This window comes from Larus michahellis, chromosome 2 (assembly GCF_964199755.1).
Source record: "Larus michahellis chromosome 2, bLarMic1.1, whole genome shotgun sequence".
NCBI lineage: Eukaryota > Metazoa > Chordata > Aves > Charadriiformes > Laridae > Larus > Larus michahellis.
In genome coordinates, this window is record NC_133897.1 from 68,760,907 (window position 1) to 68,782,397 (window position 21,491).

Consider the following 21,491-nt stretch of genomic DNA (forward strand, 5'->3'; position numbering starts at 1 on the left):
AGTAGAATTTTGTAAGGGGGGCTGAACAGCAGCGACACTGACGGTGCTTAGAGGACGCTTTCAGAGGTGGAGATTTCTGAGCTCCAGCTTTTCCAGGGTATTAGAGAGAATGGAATCAGTACCGTTGGCTGGTCAGGTTGAAGGCTTCATTGCGCATTCAGGGTGTACTTGTGCAGCAGGGCAAAAAGCATGCAGGCAAACTTGTGTGGATTTCTCCAAGGTGACGTGGAGGAGGGCCCCTGGGGAGGGAGAGCGTTGTTTTGGTCTCTGAAGCAGGAGGAGAAGAAGGGACGTAGCACTGTCCGTTCCTTCGTGGTCACTCTCCCCGACGTGTCCATTCTGGCCCTTCTCTCCTTGATGTGGCACCAGCTCACATCGTCTCCTCTCTGAATCCCCGGCAGGCCATTGCAGAAAGGCAGTGGCTGTCCTGGCTCTCAGAGAAGAGACTCCTGTCGCAGCGGCTGGAACGTCTGCAGCGAGCAGTTGCAAGGCTGGAGCAGGAGAAGACGGAGCTGAAGCAATACAGTGCTGAGGAGCTCAGGAGGACTCCTGAGGAGGTAAAACAGGCTTTCGCTGCCTCTGCACAGCCTCAGGGCCTCTGGAAGACAAGGCGTTTCCACAGCCAGCACCTTGGAGCCCTCAGCTGGTTTCCTTCCCTCTCCCACTGTCCCCTGTGGCCACACACTTTTGTCTTTTCTCTCTCTTCTGGCAGCCCGTTGCCTTCGCAAATGCACATTCACTGCGGTACCACCCTCCTTGCCCCAGTGTCGCCATACACACACGTTGGACACTCTTGGGTCAGGAACTCTTTCCTCCCGCTCGCTCTTTTCCATCGGCTACTTCGAGTGCCTTTTGGCTTTTTGGCCCCAGCGTCCTCTGGTGCAATTCACAGTCTCTGAGCAGCCGTCTCCTTGCCGTGATGTCCAGAGGTCCTTTTGCTCCTTGTTTGGTGGCAGGTTTCTGTGACCCTTTCTGCTATCCAACGTGCAGGTGGAACGTGAACGGAGGAGACTGAGGAGATATTGCAGAGGTCGGGCGCTGCCAGATGCGGGCGGATTTTCTCTCTCCGAGGCTGAGCAGCGCAAGATGCCGGCTTCTCGACAGGTGAGAACGGGACCTTAGTTACGGGAAGATGCCCAGACAGACGCAGATGGGGGAGTAAACTGTTTATTGCAACACAAGCGGGTAAGGTCTGTCTCTGCTGCCCAGGGGCTCTACACCTCTCTTGCCACACACCTCCTCAGGACATCGTCCACAAGCCTTCCCACGAACGCCCTCCTTTCTGACGCGGGCGGCTGGGGCTCGCCTCCGACAGGCTTTACATGCAGTGATCTGTGCCGGGCTCCTGTCTGGGCAAGGGGGCTTGGGACCCGCTGGAGGGACGGGCTGGCGGGACCACTGCGGGCCCATGGAGGAGAGGGCGTCCTTAGCGGGACAGCACTGCTTCGGATCTCGTGGTGTGTCTGGTTTTGTGACACCCCTCCCGGAACTCGGTTCGGGGGACAGTGCAGGCCCACGTTGACAGATCCGCTGCAATACAGAGTCGACTGTGCGACGTGACCTGGTCCTTACACTCAAAGGGCTGTCTAAGGACGTGTCAGAGTCAGCGTCGCTACTGACCCTCCTGGGCAGCTTGGCACCTTCCTGTCCCCGCTCATGCTGGGGGAAGGTGTGGCCTTCCTCCAGATCTGATCCCGCTCTGCTGCATCGCCCTGATATCAGGGAGATCCTGGAGCTCTTGGGTGGAGGTGGGCAAGCTGGGCTTCGAGCCTGCAGCGGCGGCTGGGCCAGGCGAGAAGTGTTGATGGCCCCCGGCGGTTTGGGGGCATCCTTCAACTTGGTCAGGTGTTGCCGAAGCCTTTCCTGAGAAGGAGACACCAGGTTGTGGCTCGCTGTTGCCTAGACAAGCGCTCGCACCCCTGCGTGCCGAGGCTTCACGCGGGCGCAGGCCAGGGCTCTGCTTCAGCCGTGCCACGAGGGCAGAAGAGAAAGGCTTCCCTCGGGACTCTGCGTGGCTGCCCATGCCCACCCCAGCACCTCGCGCCAGCTCAGCTCCGAGCCCGGTAGTCCTTTCCCCGCCACACCGCCCGGCCCCCCCAGCACAGCCCTCGCCTCTGCTGCACCGACCGCCTCCCCAGCACGCAGCAAGTGAAGCCCCAGCCCTCGGCACCGTGCCGCTGACCGGTGCCCACCAACGCTCGGCTTTGCCTACCTCTTCTCGCCTGGACACTTGCTGGGCGCGCAGCTTGAGCGTGGTCAGGTACTGCCTGTACTCGTTGAACTCCTTCAGAGTGCAGACCACCTCTGGAGAGAGGAGGGGAGAAACCCCCAAGAACAGTCAAGCCAGCAGACTGCCTTCCCCGAAAGAGCCCCAGCCCAGCCGAGGGGAGCTGCTCCTCTGCAGGAGGGGGATCCCTGCTCCCAGGGAACCACTTCTATCAGCCCGATGACGTCCAAACTTACTCTGCCCTCACTGGTGACCAGGCCCTTTCTCTGCAGCCTCTGCAAGTTGTCTTTGCGGTTGTGATACTCCTGCAGATACGGGTCGTGCAGGCTGTTGTACTCCGTGCGCAGCAGGTGACAGTAGGGATCTCCCAGGTCGTAAAAGCCTGAGGGCCGTTGAAGCTGTAAGAACCATGTTCCAGAGCATGAACAGGGCAGGAGAGAGCAGCAGGGACGAACGCCCTCCCGAGCTCCTCACGCACACAGGGTGGCATTGCCAAACCCGCGAGGTGTAGCCTAATTCCTGGCTTACTTCCCACCCCGAGGAAACATCTCCCTACTTCGGAGAATCTCCAGCGCTCTTCTCCACCCAGCTCTGGGCAGCTCTGCTATGGGCAGCTCTCCTTTCTCTCGGCACCACGGCGCCAGGAGCTTCCCTTGACTCCCCAGCCCCGTCCGATTGAAGGGCTGCAGCCCCCGCTGTAGCGCAGGTGGCCACAAGGACTTCTCCGAACGATGGGGACCCCATAAAAAGGGAGAGCTTTTCTACCCTTTCCTGCTGCCTTTACCTTTTCCCCCAGCTTTGCTTGGCACTTTGCCTACTCGCTACCCTGAGCCAACATTTCGACAAATGTTGATGAAATGCTGTCCTTTGTGGGAACTTTGCTCGTTATAACGTACCAAAACACACCTCCATCCCAGAGGCTACCCGCCTCCAAGGTGCGACCACTCCTCCTTGAGCACACCAATCATAATAAAAGTATTCATGACTCAGGTCACTCAAACTCCACTTTGAAGATAAAAAATAGTATAAAAATAGCCCGAGAGAGGGGGGATATCAGGGAAGTCACCATCGTGAACAAGGCGAGGAGGACTCCATCACCGACTTCCGGGATCAGTCGACGGGCTGAGCCTTCCTTCCTCCCCATAGGGACGCCTTTGGTAAGACTTGGACTATACCGAGTGCTTCCTCGGGAAACTTAGAAATCTCTCTAGAGAATCTCTCTCCTACAGTTGTAGCCAGGCTGTACTGTTTATAACTTTGTCGCGCGTTTTGTATATTGAACAACACCTTTCTTCACACGTGCTTTGCAGACAGTGTGTTTATCACCGGCAGTCCTAAGAACCTATAGATGTGTTGTTTAAATAAACTGCACTGTTTAAGCAGCTAGTCGTTCCGGTTTCTCACTGAACGCGACCAAAGACTCGAGAGTGGCCGTGCTAGTTCATGAGCACGACTAGGCTGAAGGTGCAGTCCACTATTAGTGTTTCCAAATCGTAAGAGTTTAATACATATTAAACGCCACTGGACTGCTAGTGGCGAATTGGGCATCACTCTGAATTTAAACCTGGCCGCACCTAGCCTCCCACCTCGGTGAGGAGTGTTAGAACGCAAGGGGGTCTATTTTCTGCCAAAACCGCTTTGCGTCTTTCACGCAACACTCCCATATCAAAGGAGCCAACCTGCTGCAAGCTGCTCTGTCGCACCTACAGAGGATACAGAGCTAAACCAGCTTTCAGCTACCTTTTTGCCCAAGCAATTCAGTTTTAGACTTTTGGCTTCAGCAGTCCCCGGTCTGGCCCCTCTTTCAGCCTCCTCCAGGGACCCAAGAGTGGCCGCCAATGCGCTGAGGGTGAGGATGCTCATCAAGGCTGGCAGCCGGGAAAGCGGAGCAGGGAAGCATTGCTATCTGTCATCGAATTTAAAGTTAACCATGGCTCTGTAGTTAATCAAGTTTTATGTACTGGCTCCATAGTGTGGTGGTGCAGCTCCCCACCCCCGCCATCCTTCAGGCCACTCGGTACTTGGCGTGATCTCCCTCCCAGCCTGGGCCGCAGAACGTGACACAACGGTGTAACATGAAAGAGAAGGTAGAGAGCCACAGAGCAGAGCACAGTAGTGTGCCCAGTCCCCACGGCTCCTACTGTTTGAAGATGATAACCTCAACAGATCGCTCCTGACACCATATGGATCGTGGCCACAGGGCGGGGAGTACCAGGACCCTGAAGGCCTACCAAGCTCTGGTGGTGCGTAACCATCGTCCGAGTCGGGCCGGAGTGGAAAAGTACCTGACAAAAGTCAATTGTCTCGGATCCTGTAGGTAGCGATTCTAGTAAAGACCCTTTGAGCTCTTCTGGATCGCAGCGGGCTGTGGCCAGTAACCGCCCTGAGTTGAGGTACCTCTCAGGCTGACACCTCGAGGCCGGGGCAGGAGAAGACCCTTCTCAAGCCTCAACTGTCACCCGTTGAGGAACGCCAAGGCATCGTGAGTATTTACCCTAAATCTGAGAAAGGGAAATTTTAGCTATAGGCTAGTCTCTCTCTCTCTCACCCACCTCTCCACCTGTATGCAGTGAGATACACATTAGCTGTATGGATGGGGATGCTCTTCTGTCCACCCATGCGTGTGCAGGACCTAAAAGCGGCACCTTTTGGCTCACTGGCCTTGCCTGCTATTAAGAAATTCCCGACGGCAGACCTGTACGTGTGTGTGCTTAGATATTATTCAATTATTTTGTTTGCTCACTTTGTGAATCCCTAAGTCAGTTAATGGTTAAATGCTGCTAAAATTCAACCTCTCAATCTACCTTACATCATTAATAACTTTTGCTAAATCATAACCGTGTCAAGTATTTTCATCCGCGACACAATAGTTAAGGATGACTGTAGGTAGTTGCTAAGGAGAGGATCAAAGGGAATTGTTTGAAGGAACATCTGTAGCCTAATTATTTGGTCTACCTGGGACACTAAGACCTTAACTGAACATCTAATCAAGATGTTTCTCCCAACAATGCCACTTTGGCAGTGAATACCCTAGTCCAGGCGTCCTTGACTGAACCGTCTTCACGATAATACTAAAAAACACAGCCGCAGGCCAAGAAGCCCCTTGCCCAGGTGAAGACCCTTCCTCCAGGCAGGAGCAGTGATTGAAGATATGAGACTGGTGTGTAAATTCCTGAGCAGCCCTTGTAACTGGGAGTGTACTGCCTTGTAACTTTGGTGTCTAAATACATGGAGGAAACCAGCATGGGCTGTGCTTGATGTGTGGGGATCCACCGAGCACCGGGGCCTGAATAAAATGCAGAGTCTGCATCAGTGGACAAGGGAAGAGCTACGGATATCATCTATCTGGACTTCTGCAAGGCCTTTGACATGGTCCCTGACAACATCCTTCTCTCTAAGTTGGAGAGATACGCATTTGATGGGCGGACTGTTCAGTGGGTAAGGAACTGGCTGGGTGGTCGCATCCAGAGGGTGGTGGTCAATGGCTCGATGTCCAGATGGAGAGGAGTGACAGGCGGTGTCCCTCAGGGATCCGTACTGGGACCAGTGCTGTTTAATATCTTCATCAATGATTTAGACAGTGGGATCAAGTGCACCCTCAGCAAGTTTGCAGGTGACACCAAGCTGAGTGGTGCGGTCGACATGCCAGAGGGACGGGTTGTCATCCAGAGGGACCTGGACAAGCTAGAGAGGTGGGCCTGTGCAAACCTCATGAAGTTCAAGAAGGCCAAGTGCAAGGTCCTGCACTTGGGTCGGGACAATCCTCCTTATCAATACAGGCTGGGGGTTGATGTGATAGAGCAGCCCTGCGGAAAAGGACTTGGGGGTGTTGGTTGATGAAAAGCTGAACATGAGCCAACGATGTGCACTTGCAGCCCAGAAGGCCAATCGCATCCTGGGCTGCATCAAAAGAAGCGTGGCCAGCAGGTCGAGAGAGGTGATTCTCCCCCTCTACTCTGCTCTCGTGAGACCCCACCTGGAGTACTGCCATTTAACCACAAATTTTAACACACCAAATGAGCGTTTAATTTCTACTCGGGGCTTTCATCAGGAAGTGAAAATCTAATCATGGATTTTCAAAGCATCTTATCAACACTGGGGATCCCTCCCGCAACAGAGAACATGAGTTTGGCTGAGCCCAGCCTAAACAGAACCCAGCAGCCGCGCAGTGCTGGGAAAGGTCTTGCGCATTCCCATGCACTTCTCCTGGTCGATGAAGAGCGAGTTGGCTTTGACGGCCAGGTCATGCTGCAAGATCGACTTGGCACGAGCCAGCATTTGCAGGGTGTCCTCGGTGTCTCTCAGCTGCTGCTGAAGGCTCTGGACTGTCTCATTGATTTCATGGACCTCGTTGACAAGGCTGGAAAACAGCAAGGAACCCTGATTAATGGTCCCATCACGTGGGTGGTTTCGAGCCTGGCCCTGCTGAAGGGCACCTTGGGCACAGGATTTCCCCCTTCAGCACGCTCAGACTAACTCGGACCCCCCGTTTCTGGCAGATGCATGGGAAAGCTGAGGGCAGAGCTCCTCCAGACCTCAGCGGGGAGGCATGGCTAAGTCTGCGCGAAGGCTTTGGCAATGCGCAGGCACGTCTCCCAGAGCAGCTCGTGCCACCGAGAAGAGGGATGAGCAGCTGTGGTGTCCTGTTCCCCTTTGGTTTTGCAGGTTTGTTGGGTCCCCCTCCTGGATTTCCCTGTGCAGGGGTCCTGCCCACACCCACGGATGCACACACAGCGAAACAGCTGGGAGAGGCAAAAATTGAATGGGAAACAAGCGGAGGATCGAGAAAACAACGGTGTGCGAGATGCTAAACAGGCTCTGGGGCTGGGTTTCACTTGCTTCTAAAAGGCTCCATCTGGAGTCTTGCCCAGCAGGCTCCCCGGAGGAGGTGTGAAGTTTGGGGTGCCTCACAGGGGGTGCTGCTGGGCACTCAGGGCAGCCTGCTCCTCCACAGCCCCTCGGGGTGCAATCCCACAGAGCTCACAATGTCCTTGAAAGGGTTTGTCCCCAGGGGAGGTGAGGACAGCCCTTACTCCTTCTCCAGAGGGTGCACCCTTCCTGGAGGTTCCCCAAAAGGAAGTGCTCTTCTTGTGCTCTCAAGTGCTCTCAGTGCAAGCCTCTTGGAGAGTAAAGGCTTATCCTAAAAAACTGAGTACATCCAACTGCTGGGAAGCAGGCAGGAGAGAAGATGAGGCTTATCCAAGTGGGAAAAATCCAGCCCCTCACGGGGTGGCATCAGGCTGCTCCCAGCCATGGTGTACAGCCTCCTTTGTGGGTGCAGAGCTCTCCCAGCACCCAAAGGCTGGGATACCTGCTCATTCCTTTTGATTAGAGCAGAGCCCTTCTGGAAGGACTATTTAGGAAAAACATCCCATGACTAGTTTTGTCATCCAGTGATGTTCCTGAGCGCTACTACCCGGGACTCCTCAAGGACCCTGCCGGTCCCGTGCTCCTGCCTTACCGGAGTTGGGCAGTGTCCCGGCACAGCTCCATGTTTGGTCTCCGTGTGCGCTCTTCCAGCCGGGTCTGAGCCACTTTGAACGGAGGTCCTTGGTCCCTCATGGCTTTTTTGATGGCTTCTATGTTCATCTCCATTTGGAAGATTTCCCGCAGTGTCTGCCGCAAAAAAGAAACACACGGATGAATGAAAAAATACCTTCTCAGGTGACAACATAATTTCCTTTTTCTCCTGTCTGTCTGCAGAAAAAACAAGCCTGTCTTTGCTGTTGCTGTCACGTCAGAGGAGGTGTTGGAGCAGTGATGGACACAGTGAGTTACCAGCTTCCCAAAGCTACTGCTTGCAGAAACTGATCATCCATCAATAGCAACTCAGAGAGGGAAGGTTATTCATGCATGAAAAATTTTCATTTTTCACTGAAGGACGTGGCACCAGCCCGCAACGCTGCCAGCCCAGTCTCCGCTCAGTGAATCAATACAGTGTTGAGCACTTTTCAGGAGGCTTTCCATGAGACCCACTGGTCCGAGCCAAGTGTCCGTCACTGCTCTCCACTTCCTCTGCTTGGCAGAGCAAGCACACGGATACCCGTGCAGCAACCACAGAGCACTGAGAGTGAAAGCACGTCCTTGGGGGAGAAGCAAGCCTGCGAACCCCCCGGCAGGCAGCCCAGCAGAGGCCCAGCAAAGACTCTCTGCAGGGCAGCCAGCGCTTCTGAAGTAACTCCCAGGAGATGCAACCAGCAGTGGCCTTTTCTGCTGGAAATCCCTGTGCTGCCAGGCTGTCAGCTAGGATGCGCTAGCAAAAGACAGGATCCCTTGAGATGAAATCACAGTGCCAGCTCCTCCTGCTCCAAGAAGAAAGTCCCCAGGACTTGGGGTTTCTAACAGAAAATGATGCTATAACCAGCTTCCTGCAGCCACCGTTCCTCTCCTTGGGCCAGGTCTGCGTGGAGGGTCCTGCTTCGGAGGTGTCCCTGGGAAGTGACAGTGTCACACCCAAAGGGAGGGGTTCAGGCTACCTTGGCCAGGTGGGTCTGAATCTTGCTCTTGGCGTCGGCTGTCTCGGTGATGCGGCTGGTGAAGGCGACGTTCACCCTGTTGAACTGGCACCGCATCTCGTTGGCCGTCACCTCCAGCAGGTTCCTGGTGTTGTCCCGCAGCTTGGCAGAGGCCGCCCGTTCGCTCTGGGAGCGGAGGATGTTGCCGTCCGTGAATTTGGCCCAGGACTCCGGCACCGAGATCCTGGGCGGAAGGAGAGGCCCCTGGTAAGCCCGTGCTGCTGAAGCTGGACGTGGGCAGGCAAGGACCCTGCCAGGGAGCAGCGTGGGTCAAATGTAGCTTTAATCTACGCTTTTATTTTGACCATAGGTCGTGTTTTAACCCCAGCCGGCAGCTAGGACCATGCAGCCACTTGTGCAGTTCTCCCCCTTTCCTCCAGAAACCCAAGGAGAAGAAGCAGAATAGGAGGGGAAAGGGAAGGGAAAACTTGTGTGTGGAGATAAAAGACAGTTAAGTAGAAGAACAATAACAGAAAGGAAAAGAACAGCAACAATAGAATAAGAATGAGAATAATAACAATAATAATAATAATAATGATAATAATAGAGCAGAGAGAAATGGCCTCTCTGAAGCCGGTGTCTCCAGGCAGGATGGACCTGCCTTTACAGTGGGCTGGGGACCAGCAGCTCCCTGCCAGGGAAAGGCACCGCGCATCCCCGGGACAGCTTGCTGCTCGCGTGCCACCCGGCGTGCACTCACGTGGCATCGACCCGCTCCACCCCTCGGTAGTAGCTGATGCCGTGGGAGGTGTTCCTCAGGTGGTGGCACTTGTCATCGATGCGGTGGGCCGCCTGCTTGTTGGCCAGGTCTCTCTCCAGCTCGTGCTGGGCCACCCTGTTGGACCTTCAACATGCAAACAACAGCCATCGGTGGGGATGTACGGGTAGAACGGCTTCCTCCCCGTTCCACTTCCCCGCAGCTCCTGCCCGGGCAGCTCTGTCCTCCCATGAGCATCACCGCCCGCTTCCCATGGAGCCTGCGTGGGTTTTACAGCTGCGGGGTGTGGGTAGAGGTCGGGGTCTGCTGGGCGTTCACATCCCAACTGCAAAGGCCCAGCGGCCCTACGGCATGAGATAAGGAGCTTCTCCTTACGCGAGCTGGGCTTTTGTCTTATCCAGGTACTGCTGCATCCTCTCCTGGCACGACCTGATGACATCGATTTCCTGGGCAAAGGCAAAACATGTAATGATGTCATCTCTTTTATTAGACCAACTAAGAGGCTGCTGCGTGGGGGAACACCGTCCCCTGGCCCAGCAGGTTTTGGGGGTTGGAAGGGTTGAGCACCTCGCCAGCAGTAAGGAGCCAGGTAGGGAACAAGGCTGCAAAGCCTCCTCGGGGCAGTTTACGTAAAAATAGCTTTCACACATGATCTGAGTTGCCAAGCTTACTTTGAAGAGCTGTTTCTCCACGTCATCATGGACGAGGTCAATGCCCATCCTCTTCTCCCGCTGAAGCAAGCACTCCTGAGCGACCTGTTGGGGACATGCCATGACTGTTGGCTGCTGGGGCAGGGTTCTCTAGAGGGACGGGCCCCATCTCAAGATGGGAAGAAAAGGGAAGAAAAAAGTGCCCCGGGCAGCTGGTTTAGCTGACAATGAGCAGCCGAGCTGCAACATCAGCGTTAAAGCAACATGAGGGAGCACACGTGTCCCTGGTGCAACCGCAGATGAATGCAGGGCCCTGTGTCAGCCTTGATGCTGACCTCGCCAGAGCCTTGTAGCAAGACCTGAGCTTGTGTCTCGCAAACCAGGATTTTGGATGAGCTGCTTATAAAAATTTTTGGTTCTGATGGGCTCAGAATGTGCTGATAGGAGATGCAGCAGATGGCAAGGGATTTGTTGATCACTAACTAATGGTCTCTTCCTAAAAGCTTTCTAGATGTTACGGAGCTGCAGTGAAACTTAACTGGACGTCTGAGTGGCTGCAGATGTTTCAGCAGTGGGCTACAGCTTGCAGGCCACTGCACAGGGTGCTTACCTGGAGAGGGGCCTCCGTCTCGGCCAAGGCTCTCTCCAGCCTTTTCTTCATGTCCGTGAGGGCGTTGGTCTCCCCGATCATCTCACCCAGCTCACGGCAGAGCTCCGATTTCCAAAATCCAATATCATTGGTACGAAATCCCAGGTTCTTGGTGCTTTCTCCTTGTGTTTTCTCTGTCTGCTGATATTTATCCTGAATCATGCGGGAGGTATCAACTCTCAGACGCTCCGCGTTGTGCTGGCAAGTTTCTGACTCTGTGTAGTTGGTCAGGTTGGACCTGTGCCAGTCCTCAGGGGTGTACCGCGTGATGAAGGTTGTTCTGTTGGCAATGACAGGAAGCTTCTTGCTGGCGGTCATCCCCTGGGAACTTTTGGAAAAGGGAGCCAAAGTTGGGTTGATGGCAGCTGGTTTGTAGTAGGTGCTGGGCACCCAGGGGAGGCCGGAGCTCTGAGGCAGCGGGTAGTAAGGAAAAAGGGCCTTATAGCTTGAAGCCATGGCACTGATGGCAGGCAGAAACTTGCTAGGTGTTGATCGTGGATGGGTGTACGTTGCCGTTAAGGGAGATCGACCAGGCTGCATTCTTGAACGCTGCTCTTCAGGTACGTGTCCTGCACAGAGGAGCAGAGAGAAGACAACCGCACTCAGTAAGCTCCTGCACTTGCCTTCCTTCTTACAGCAACAAGTGCAACTTGCAACACAAACAGCGATGCACACAGCACCTACACATTGCCTGTGCAGACCTAAAACTCTTGAAAGCAAATCCCTTCTGACAGCGTCCCAAGCATTTGTATCTAGAGAAAGATCTGACTTTGTTGCTCATATCTAGCATCAGGTCTTGAAATGGGGAGAAAACCAAATCATGGCTGCTCAAGAGAGTGACAGATATTGTGCCCTCATTTTCCTTCAGTCTGTCAGTCCCGTGAAACTGTAGCTGCTGATTCTCTGCTGTTCATCTGCTTCTTTTGGCTGGGTTTGGTATCTGCTGATCTTCTAGTACTCCACATGACATTTTCTCTTTCAAAGTGCCATTACCAGCCCCGAGAGCTGCGCCCCTTTGGACACACAGCTGCTACCAGCCCAGCGCGATTTGTGGGTGAGGGACTCCATCCTCATCCCCTCCATATTCACTTGCATTAAATGCTCAAGTGAGCAGTCTGCAGGACTATATCCAAATTTGAACACACACACACACACACACACACCCCGCCCCCTCCCCCGGAATCTATTTCAGCCTCAAAAGAACAGCCATCTCTGTCTTGCAAAAGAAGAAAAATGTCCATGGCTCACCTGATGTAAAATCACTGCGCTTGGAAAGGAGATATCCCACCAAGTCCTTTCAGAGGGCTTTGTAAACACCAGCCTTGCAGTAGCCCTAGGAGGAATGGCCACACGTGAAGATTTTGATACCAAGAACTGTGGGTGCTATTGCTCTTTTCAGATTGAGGTTATCAGTCAGTTGTTATCAGAAACACGATGCAGAGGGCCACCAACTGCACCTAACACACCGAATGTGAGGACAAACACTCAGGAGGGTAAGTTATGCTCGGTGGGAAGCTCTTGTAAGGTTGCAAGTGTCACCCACGGGCAGGAATAAGTCCCTGTGGCTGCCGTAGCCAGCTGGACGTGCCCTTCTCCTAACACCATCCCATCCCCACTGCCCCCAGCCTGGCTCAGAGCCCCAGTGAAAGATTAGGACATAAGATCCCTGGATGGGAGTGGGGTAGGACATAAAACTTGTGCTCAATCCTATTCGTAACAGCATGAAAGCCACTCCATTCCTTTAAAAATGGCGTGTTTGCAGGGAATAAACCTGCCCATAACGGTTTGATGCATTCAGAAGAACACTGTCTCCAAATGCAGCTACTAAATAAATGAACAGCGAATGCAGGAGAATAACGGGTCCTTTAGTTAGGGCAAATCCCAGGAAAATCAGGATGAGTCAGAGGGCACAAGTGCACAGCCTGCAGCTGGGAAATCACGGAACTTTGAGGACTCCAGTTACAAGCCTTGCCCAGTTTTGGCCATGCTGGCATGGGCTGCCCCAGGGCCTGACTTGAGAGCAGCAGCAGAGCCGCGGGCACTGAGTCTCGCCCCAGGATCCAGCCTGGACGAAGAGGCTGTGGGACAGGCAGCGGGAAACTCTCACCCTCCAAGGAAAGCTAAAAAGCTTTCACAATCACGACCCTGCGAACCAGTTTGGCAGAACAGAGGGAGAAATGTCTGTGCTCAGGCCCAACAAAAACCACTGTGAGTGCCAGTTCCCTTTTGTTTAGGAAAGAGAGGAAAACCCCTTGGGAATGGACCACAGTCACCTTTCCCTGCATTTCCAGCTGAAGTAAAAGCCCCTGCATCCCCCTGGGGATAAGCCATCCCAGGGTGACACTTTCTGCCACCCCTGAACGATGGGACACACGATGGGAGCCCCCGACCACCTACTTTGGGTACATCTGGGCAACAGAAGAGGTACTGGGGAGCATTAGGAGAAATGCTTACTTTTTCAGTCCTCCCCTCCCAGCCAAAGTACATACTCACCCTGAGCCTCCAGAGGCTTGTGGGTGCCTGGCGGGGGCTGCTACTCACTGTGGTGCTCTCGGATTCGGTGGCAGCACTGCCAGACACTGCAGCATCCCCAGTGCCGTCCGTGACACAGAACCAGGGCAGCGTTGCCAGGGGCACAGGGTGCTCAGTAACTGGGTTCTGTCTGGGCAACTCCCTGCAGCCGCTATGGCAACCGGATGCAGCCACTGGGCAAGCCGGTGCTCTTGATGGGCAAGCCGGGGCCACACCTGGGCCAGAAAATACCCTCACATGGCATCTTTGTTCCTGCCCTGGACAACCTATTGGCCCTCGCTGGGCAACCTGGTGCAGTCCCTGGGCAGCCAGGTGCAGCTGTTCGGCAACTGTCGAGCGGCTGGACAACCTTCTTAGTCATATGATTCACTTTTAGGTAGTCCTGCAAGGAGCAGGGATGTGGATGCGATGATCCTTATGGTTCTCCTTCTCCTTGAGATGTTCTGTGATCCTATGAACTCAATGCCCTCAGTGGGCAACCTAGTGCCACCCATGGGCAACTCAGTGCACACTCTGGGCAACCTAGTGCCCTTCCTGGGCAACTTGATCCCACCCTGGACAACCCCCGGTGCCATCAGTGGGCAACCCAGTACAGCCCTCGGGCATCCGCTCTGGCTAGCCTAAGGGGGTTTCTCTCCAATTTGGGAAAACACCCACCAGCTCTGCCGTGAGCACCTCTGTGGCCCACCGTATCCAGAGGAAATGTTTGCATTTGCTTCACCTTACCGCGTTAGATTAACTGTGAGCCCTGTGGATGGCTCATCAAATACTCAGCGCATACATCTGTCTTCTCATTGCCTTTCTCGGCTTCCTCACCTTTTCCCATCTCCTGCGCTCTGTGCACACGCTCACATGGAGCTGGCCTCCATGAGAAAGCCATGCCTCTGCTGCCAAACATCTGGCATTAAAGGGAACTCCAACTCTTTCGTGTAGACACACAATTGATTTCACTTTAAAAGACATGTCTTCCTTTAGCCAGGTGAAGAATCAACTTCATCAAACCGAAATGAAAAGTTCAGCACACACATTGCTTTTCTATAGCTAAACCAGAGAAAATAATTGCAATTAAAGCAAGCCGACCTCTGCCCCTCCACAGGACACGCGCACCCCCTCGGACCAGCCCTGCTCTCTGCTCCTTGCACGCTCCCAGCTCCATCTACGCCCGCTCTCGCTCCCTGCCCGGAGCCAACTGTGTTGAGGTGAATCACTGCATGACCAGGGACACCACTAATTGTTGCAGCAACCACACCCTTTTTGAAGTAGTTGCTAAATCCAGCAATAATCGTTAGATAATATTGTAAATGGCCCACGGGTGCTCTGCAGAGCACACAGAGCAGGACTTCCAGGGCAAGCACCCATGAGCACCCTGATGCAGAGAGACAGCAGGGGACACCAAAATGGATGAAGCTTTGGTCCCACCAGAGCATCCGGAGCAGCTTTTCAGGTGAAGGACTCATGACGTACCTAAAAGCTACAAAGTCGAGGAGAACTGGCCTGGGTAAAACAGGCAAATTCACACGCTCAGTGACCCTCAAGCAAGAAGTTATCAACTGCATGCAGTAGTAAGTGGTCCCCAAATCCCTCGTGCTCTGGGTACCACACCAAAGTAAGTAGGCTATTTCCATCATCTCCACTTCTTCAAGTGATTAAACTGGGTTCCCTAATTGTGACTACAACTCCAAGCACCGCAAATTTACTAAAACTACAAAACTGCCATTCCTGGTTGTGCTGGGGCATATCCAGTTCTGACGGACACCTGAGACACAGTTTGTCCCAAAGCCTTGAGAATTTTAGCTCAGAATCAGAAAAGGAAAACCAGGGTGAAACCGTGAGGCTGATGTTAAGCAGGGGGGCAATTTCCCACACGTCACCCAGGTTTGCCTAGTCGACTAAACTGCAATTTCAGGAGATACATTCAGATACCCAAGTACAAAAATATCCTGCCAAAAGCTGTCCATCTTTCTGTCGCAGCTCTACATTCTGGCTGTCTGTTAATCCAGCATTCCTCTGGATCGTAACCTGCCCGTCTGAAAATACCCAGATCCAGGTCTTTTACAGCAGCCGTCATGAGTCTACACGGACCCACAACCTTGCCCAGTCGCAGCAGTTTTACGCCGCTTTTGAATATTCCTCTCTCTCCTGTCAACACCGTACCTGCCCGAAAGGGATCCAGTGTCTAGTCAATCGCGGAATCATTTCCAGAAGTCACAGGAATTGATGGAGGATTAAAAGAAAATTAAGCTGTGTGTGGTGCGTCCCGTGCTGTCATGCCAAAGGACAAGGATGCTCACAGGCAGCGCAGGCTCCCGTCTGGCCCAGGGCTACTTGAGGGCTTCAAAGAGGCTACAAGACCTGATCTACAGCAGGCTCCATCTGGCCAGGAAACACAGGAGACTTTCCCGGGTTTTCCTGGGCTTCCTGCATTCTGGTGAAAATGATGAGTTGTCCATAAAGCATGGAGGGCCAAGGAGTCTGGAGGTGAGGCCTGGGCTGCTTTGAGCTCTGCACATGGCCAGTGGAAAAAGATGGTTATGGCCATGACTGAGCCCCCGGCTGCCAGAGCAGAGGCTGGGACTGGCTGGAGGAGGGCGGGGGGGTTGGGCACCAAAATTGGAGGAGAGGGAGAGGGAGAGGAGGCTGAGCAGACTGTCAAGGAGAAAGAGCCAGCTTTGGAGATGGGCAGCCACGGGAGATCATCTGGGGCTCCCCCTTTCTCTGCCAAGAGGGCCCCAAAGAGCTTGTGTCCTTTTCCCAAGCTTGGAGAAGCTCCAGTGTTTGTGCCGGCTCCTCCACAGCCCCGTGCAGCACCTGGAAGCACCACCATCCTGCTGCTTGGAACTCTACTAGAACACCAAGTCTGCTGGCAGGCACCTCTCTCTCATGTTCCACCTGATTTATATCCTTGAACCACTGTGGTCCACTTAGACCACTCCAGATGGAGTCCGCGGTGCCTGCTAATGAAAATGAAAAAGCGGGGTAGAAGAGATGGGTTTCTTCCCCTGCAAGTGGCAAATATGTCCAGGCTGTTGCAGCAAAAGGCCTTTTCTGACTGTATCCTGAGCAGCCTTCAGAAAAAGGTTAATTCTGGCATGTTTTGGGGAGAGGAATGGTGCTCAGACTAACAGGCAAGAGGCGGAAAGTCGCTGGGGTCTCTGCACACTGAACCTTCCCCAAGGTGTGCTCCAAAAGGCACCTACGGGCCATTTTGGTTTGGGGTTTGAGCCGGCGACAGCTGGGATTGTCACCTGCGTCCCCAACAGTGATTGATGTGCCAGCCTCTCACTTTTCCCCAAAATCCCACGGCTTCTCCCTGACCTTTGCCTCACACAACTACAGCCCAAGGCACAATCGCTTTGCATCAGTCCTGGGAGATGGAGGGGGGTGAAGCGCAGTCAGGGAATTGTTACCTGAAATAAAAGCTCTCGAAACCAAAAGTAGTTTAGAGGAGATAGTGCTTTGTTCCATGTTGGGTGCCAGGGGGAAAACCCACAAATCTAGCACACCTTACCGGGGATATTCACCCATTATTTATACACAAAATAGTCTCAGAATTCCGCCTGCCTAATACATAAGCCACCTAGGCTTACATAGTCATCTTTTTGCACATGTGTGTGAAATTTTGCTGTGTCGGCAAAACACTTCTGCGCAAGCGTGAGCTTCTCGGTGGTCGTTTGGGTAAGGAGACCCTTCCTCACATTATCCTTTTGAGGTATTGAGTCGTCTCAGGACAGTAAAAGTCTACTGTAAGTTTGCCAACTTCTTGAGGATGCTAAGGATGTTCCTTGAAGTAGCCACGGCTCTGTCCTAATGGGTACAGGAGTACATACGTGATGCATAAAAGAGCCTTGAAGTGATTAACGACTTCTTGTTATCCCATCCTGGGTGACGTGCTACTTCTGTTTGTCTCCTCATTATCACTGTCTGTAACATCAGCTCAGCGACCAACTGTTTTCTCACACAGTCAGAAGGTCAGGAATTAGCTATTTTCTCACACAGTCAGAAGGTGGGTAAGAAACAAGCAACATTTTAGTGAGCATACTGTTCTGAACAAAGCAGAGGCCTGTCTGCGGCCACAGGCGGAGGCTCGGGAGGGGCGGCGCGGCCTGTGCAGCCCCCGCCCGGGCAGCACCTTCCCCGCCCGAAGGCCTGTGAGGGCGGCGGCCCCCGGGCAGGCCGCTGCCGAGCCCGGCCCTCGCCTGCTCTCCGCCAGGCCCAGAGCGCTGCCCAGCGAGCCCTCCTCCTTCTCCGCAGGCCTCGGGCTGCCGGGCGGGCTTGCGGGGCCACCAGCCGGCTGGGGCGGCCGTCGGGGCTGCAGCCCCCGCTGCCCTTGCCGCGCCAGCGGCCGCTGCCGGGGGCCGGCGCTGCTCCGGGGCAGCTCGTCGGCGGCTTCCCGCCCCTGTCAGCCACCGCCGGGGAGCGCCGGCCCCCCCCGGCTCTCGGCCGCCCCTCGGGGGAGCCCAGCCGCCCGCCGGCCGGGCCCTCCGCAGGCACGGACCGCCCGAGGGTGCCGGGGGAGCGGACACCCCCTCAGGCAGCCGGCGGCCATGGGCAGAGGCGGGGGAAGGCGCCGGCCCTGGGCTGCGGGGCCGAAGGGGGAACGCGGCCCCCGGACACCCCCCGCCCGGCCCGGCCCGGAGCCGCCGGCAGCGGCGTCCTCTGGGGCAGCTGGTGCGGGAGCGTCGGGGCCGGGGCGGGAGCGGCTTTTCTCCGGAGGCAGCGCGGCTCCGCTGGGCCTGCTGCTGCGGTGGGTGACAGCCTCTGCTTTGCCGGGGTTTTGCCTTCTCCCCCGCTCCTTTCTCCTCCCTTGCTGCAGGCGGCACGGTTTGGATTGCTGCAGGCATTGCCCGGCGCCAGCTCGCCTTGTGCCGGTAAGTTATTCCCAAACAGCCCTTAATGCGAGGGGGAAATGGTACTTGAGAGGTAGCTCCTCTGGGGGTGGAGGATGGGAGGGTGTTTGGGTCCATTTGTCAAAGAACTTGTCGCTTTCACGTCAAGGCAAAGAGAAATGACTGAGGAAACAAAGCCCGTTCTCAGGTAGACATCTCTTGAGCACATAAAAATGAAAAAAGCCCCCCAGCTCAATGCTTTTGCCTGCTTTTGTTAGCACGGATTATTTTCCCTTGAGCAAGCAATTCTTAGATAGATAAACATATTCTCTTGCTGTTGGAGAAGATCTGTCAAAGTCTGTTCCTGTCTTCTTCTGTTGACAGCAATATTTCTGGGCATGTTTCTGTGACTTGTTCTGAGAAGTTTCCTTTCTGTTCCTTCTCTCATTAGAAACAGGAGCAAATAGCCCTTTGTACATCTTTCTCAGATGCTAATTGTCTGTTTGTTTTCTCCAAGTAGTTTTATGTACTTCATTGACATCTGCGAAGGTCTTCCTAAAGTCCACTGTTGTGAGTGAGAAGTGAATTGGAGTCTACGGAAATAGGCTTAGAGAAAAAAGTTGTCACTTCTTGAGTTAGTGTTAGGATGTGCTCTGAATTGGGAATTCCGTGGGTGATCTTATGAGAGCAAGGACGACAAATGTACTCCCTGAGACGTTCTTCGATTAGTGTATGGCACAGCAGGCATCCACAAGTCCATTGAATTCTTTCTGCTGCTATTGTACGTGTTCTATGTAGAAACATAAGTTAGCAATTTGCAGGGCTTCCTGCAGACTAACTTTGGCTAGATCTAAACTCAAGAGAGCAGAAATAATTTTAAAATTGTTTTTTAAATTTTTTTCTCTTGTTGTTTTTTTTTCGCTTTCCTGGGCTTTTAATTGGGTTTTACTCCCTGCTGGGGCAGGGAAGGATGTGAGGAGGGACGAGGAGTTTTGGGACTGGTTGTTGGAGCAGTTTGAAGAGTGCAGTTTCTTGTTTGTGTGCAGTGTCTTAGGGCAAAGTGAGGCTTGTCAAAGGGGCAGGTGTCTGTGTGTTTTTCCAAGAGCCTTGCTGTGCCCAAGTGAAACTGGGAGGATTCCCTGCGCAGGCTGCTCTGCCCCAACTGCCTGTCTCCCTGGGCTCCATTCCGTCCATCCCTCTAGATGTTAGAAAGCAAGCCAGCTTCCATCCCATTTTACTTTTTCCTTGAAATCCAAGAGAAAAAAGGTGGGTAATGTCTGTGTAACCATATGTTACAGATATGTATGTGTAACCATGCATGGATACAAATTGCCCTTGAGTACCTTTGAGGTGAGAGCGATTCTACTTCCTTGCCCTTGTGAAATGAGGAAAGTTTTTTGTGCTTTGTCCGAGTGTGCTTGGGTCACAGTTTCACCAACTAAGGATGGCGACAAGCTTGTGATTGGTGTGGGAGGAAGTTCTTGTTTCTTGATTGCTCTGCTCTATGGAAAACTTGTTTTGCAATCCTTCACATGGTGGAAACATTAAACTTGCTGGGAAAACCTGGGAGGTGGAAATGTATGTTTGGCTGAAATCTCTTCCTGGAGGCACGTGTTCATGTGCATGTAGCGTTTTTAAGGTGAAAGTGCCAGGGAAATGCTGCTTTTCAAAGGTCTTTGTGTGATGGGAAGTGGCAGTCCCTGTGCAGGTTAAGCTGCCCCGTGCTCCCTTTGGAACTCCCTGTCCTAATCTCTCTCCCTCTCAGCACCATTACCGATGGTTCTATTTGCTCAGTTTGTGTGCGTCTGGAGGAGAAACGTTTTTTTTTTGAGGCCAGGCACGTGATCCAAATAGGCTGATCATTTCTGACTGTGCCTAAGGATGGAGTTTGTCGATGAACAAAGCGAGAGGCTTGCTGTGATTGTTGCTCTGCATGTCTTTCTTGCTCCTTGTGCTCACAAACCCAGGAGAGCAGATTTTGTCTCCGAGGACTGAAGTTTAGAATTGCAGCTGCTTCTGTTTCTTCAGACAGTAGTTGCTCAGGAGTTCCTGTGCTCTTGTGCCGTAAGAAAATGCTGCTGTGGATTTCCTGTTCCTCTCTCTTGAAAGGTTGTCCATGAGGAGTGGAATAGAGAGGAGTGTTTTTTGAAAGTCATCTAGAAGGGAACCAGAGCAAGAGGAACAGTGTGGTGACTGGGTCCAGGCTGGCCACGGAAATGCAGTTGCCCTTTTGTGTACTGCCTTTTGACCAGGGAAGTGTGTACCTTGTGGCAATGAACTGTTTTGTTCTTGTGTCTTGATTTTCAGCCTTGTGGGAGTTTGTCGTTCGTCGGAGAGCACCGGCAGCTTTGCAAGCCCCAAAAGAGGCAGGTCTCATCAGAAGACCTCAGCAGACACCCCACAAGCCCATGTATGGCACGTTTTCCTGGAGAGTGACTTGGATTCTGCACTTAGTTGCTTCTAACCCGACCTGTCCTTCTGACTGCGAGCAGACTGTAATGGTAAGGTGCTGAGACATCTCTGGCTAATTGTGCAGGTGCGTCACTGGTGGCCTTCTTTGAAAGGAGGTCTGGGAGAGGTGTCTGTGTGTGGGGCGAGTCTGCTTTTGGGGAGGGGAGAAGGTTTCTCTGCCTGCACAAGAGCAATGTCCCTGGCGCAAAGGGTGCGGGGGGAATGCCTGAGCACCACTCCTGCTGTGGATTATAGCATCTCCTTGTCATTGTCCCTGAAGTCTGTCTGGTTTTTTTCAGGCTGTGAAATGAAACTCTCAAGTTCTGGGAGCTTTTTGCGCTCTCTCTTGATTGCAGAGTGGTGTTTTAGCTTGAGAGCTGTGTGCTCTCTGTCTGCTCTGCCTGAAAATGCACGTGAAAGGAGTCTGCCTGGTTTGTATGCCTATGGGTGAGGTGGCCAGCTGGCCCTTTCTGTGGGGTGGCTGGTGGTGGATGGGCAGAGTGATGGTCATCAGGAATTCCCGCTGTTGGTACTTGCCCTGTATCTGCTTGGGTCCAGGGGTGGAGATGGTGATTTCTGTGGCATCTCTGGGGTCTGGCTCTTGCCGCGAGACCTTTGATGTTGCAACGGCGGGCTGCTGTAAGCTAAGTAAGCAATCTCTGACAAGAGTGCCGTGCTAGTTCTTGTGTGGCCAAAAGCCTGGCAATGTTTTCATGGAGCGCTCCTCACTTGCTTCTGGGATGGTCTGCCTTGTCAGTGCTGCCTGCTGTTGACAGCTGTGCTCTGCTGCCTGTATCTTGGCATCCATAAAGACAAGGGGTGTTTGGGGCTGCCCCCCTCCTCTGTCAGAGTTATTTGGAGTGAGAGGTTGCCAAGCAGGGTTGCACACCAGGTTCATGAGGAGCTCACAAAGCATGAGGTTC

At 53.6% G+C, this 21,491-nt stretch overlaps 1 protein-coding gene and 1 long non-coding RNA gene across 2 annotated transcripts; one reads left to right on the top strand and one right to left on the bottom strand.

Annotated features, from left to right (window-relative positions):
• Positions 1-6,370: 6,370 nt before the first annotated feature.
• Positions 6,371-11,299, bottom strand: LOC141738299 (tektin-3-like). Its single transcript, XM_074573508.1, has 7 exons — positions 10,721-11,299; positions 10,132-10,215; positions 9,836-9,906; positions 9,443-9,586; positions 8,704-8,926; positions 7,689-7,843; positions 6,371-6,587 (listed from the first exon to the last, which is right to left on the bottom strand). Exons 1-7 carry the CDS (start codon positions 11,297-11,299, stop codon positions 6,371-6,373), a joined length of 1,473 nt encoding a protein of 490 aa, XP_074429609.1.
• A 5,872-nt stretch (positions 11,300-17,171) lies between these two features.
• On the top strand, positions 17,172-20,561 carry LOC141738300 (uncharacterized). Its single transcript, XR_012585363.1, has 3 exons — positions 17,172-17,294; positions 18,105-18,159; positions 20,425-20,561. It is a non-coding gene; the product is annotated as an uncharacterized LOC141738300 (long non-coding RNA).
• Positions 20,562-21,491: the final 930 nt, after the last annotated feature.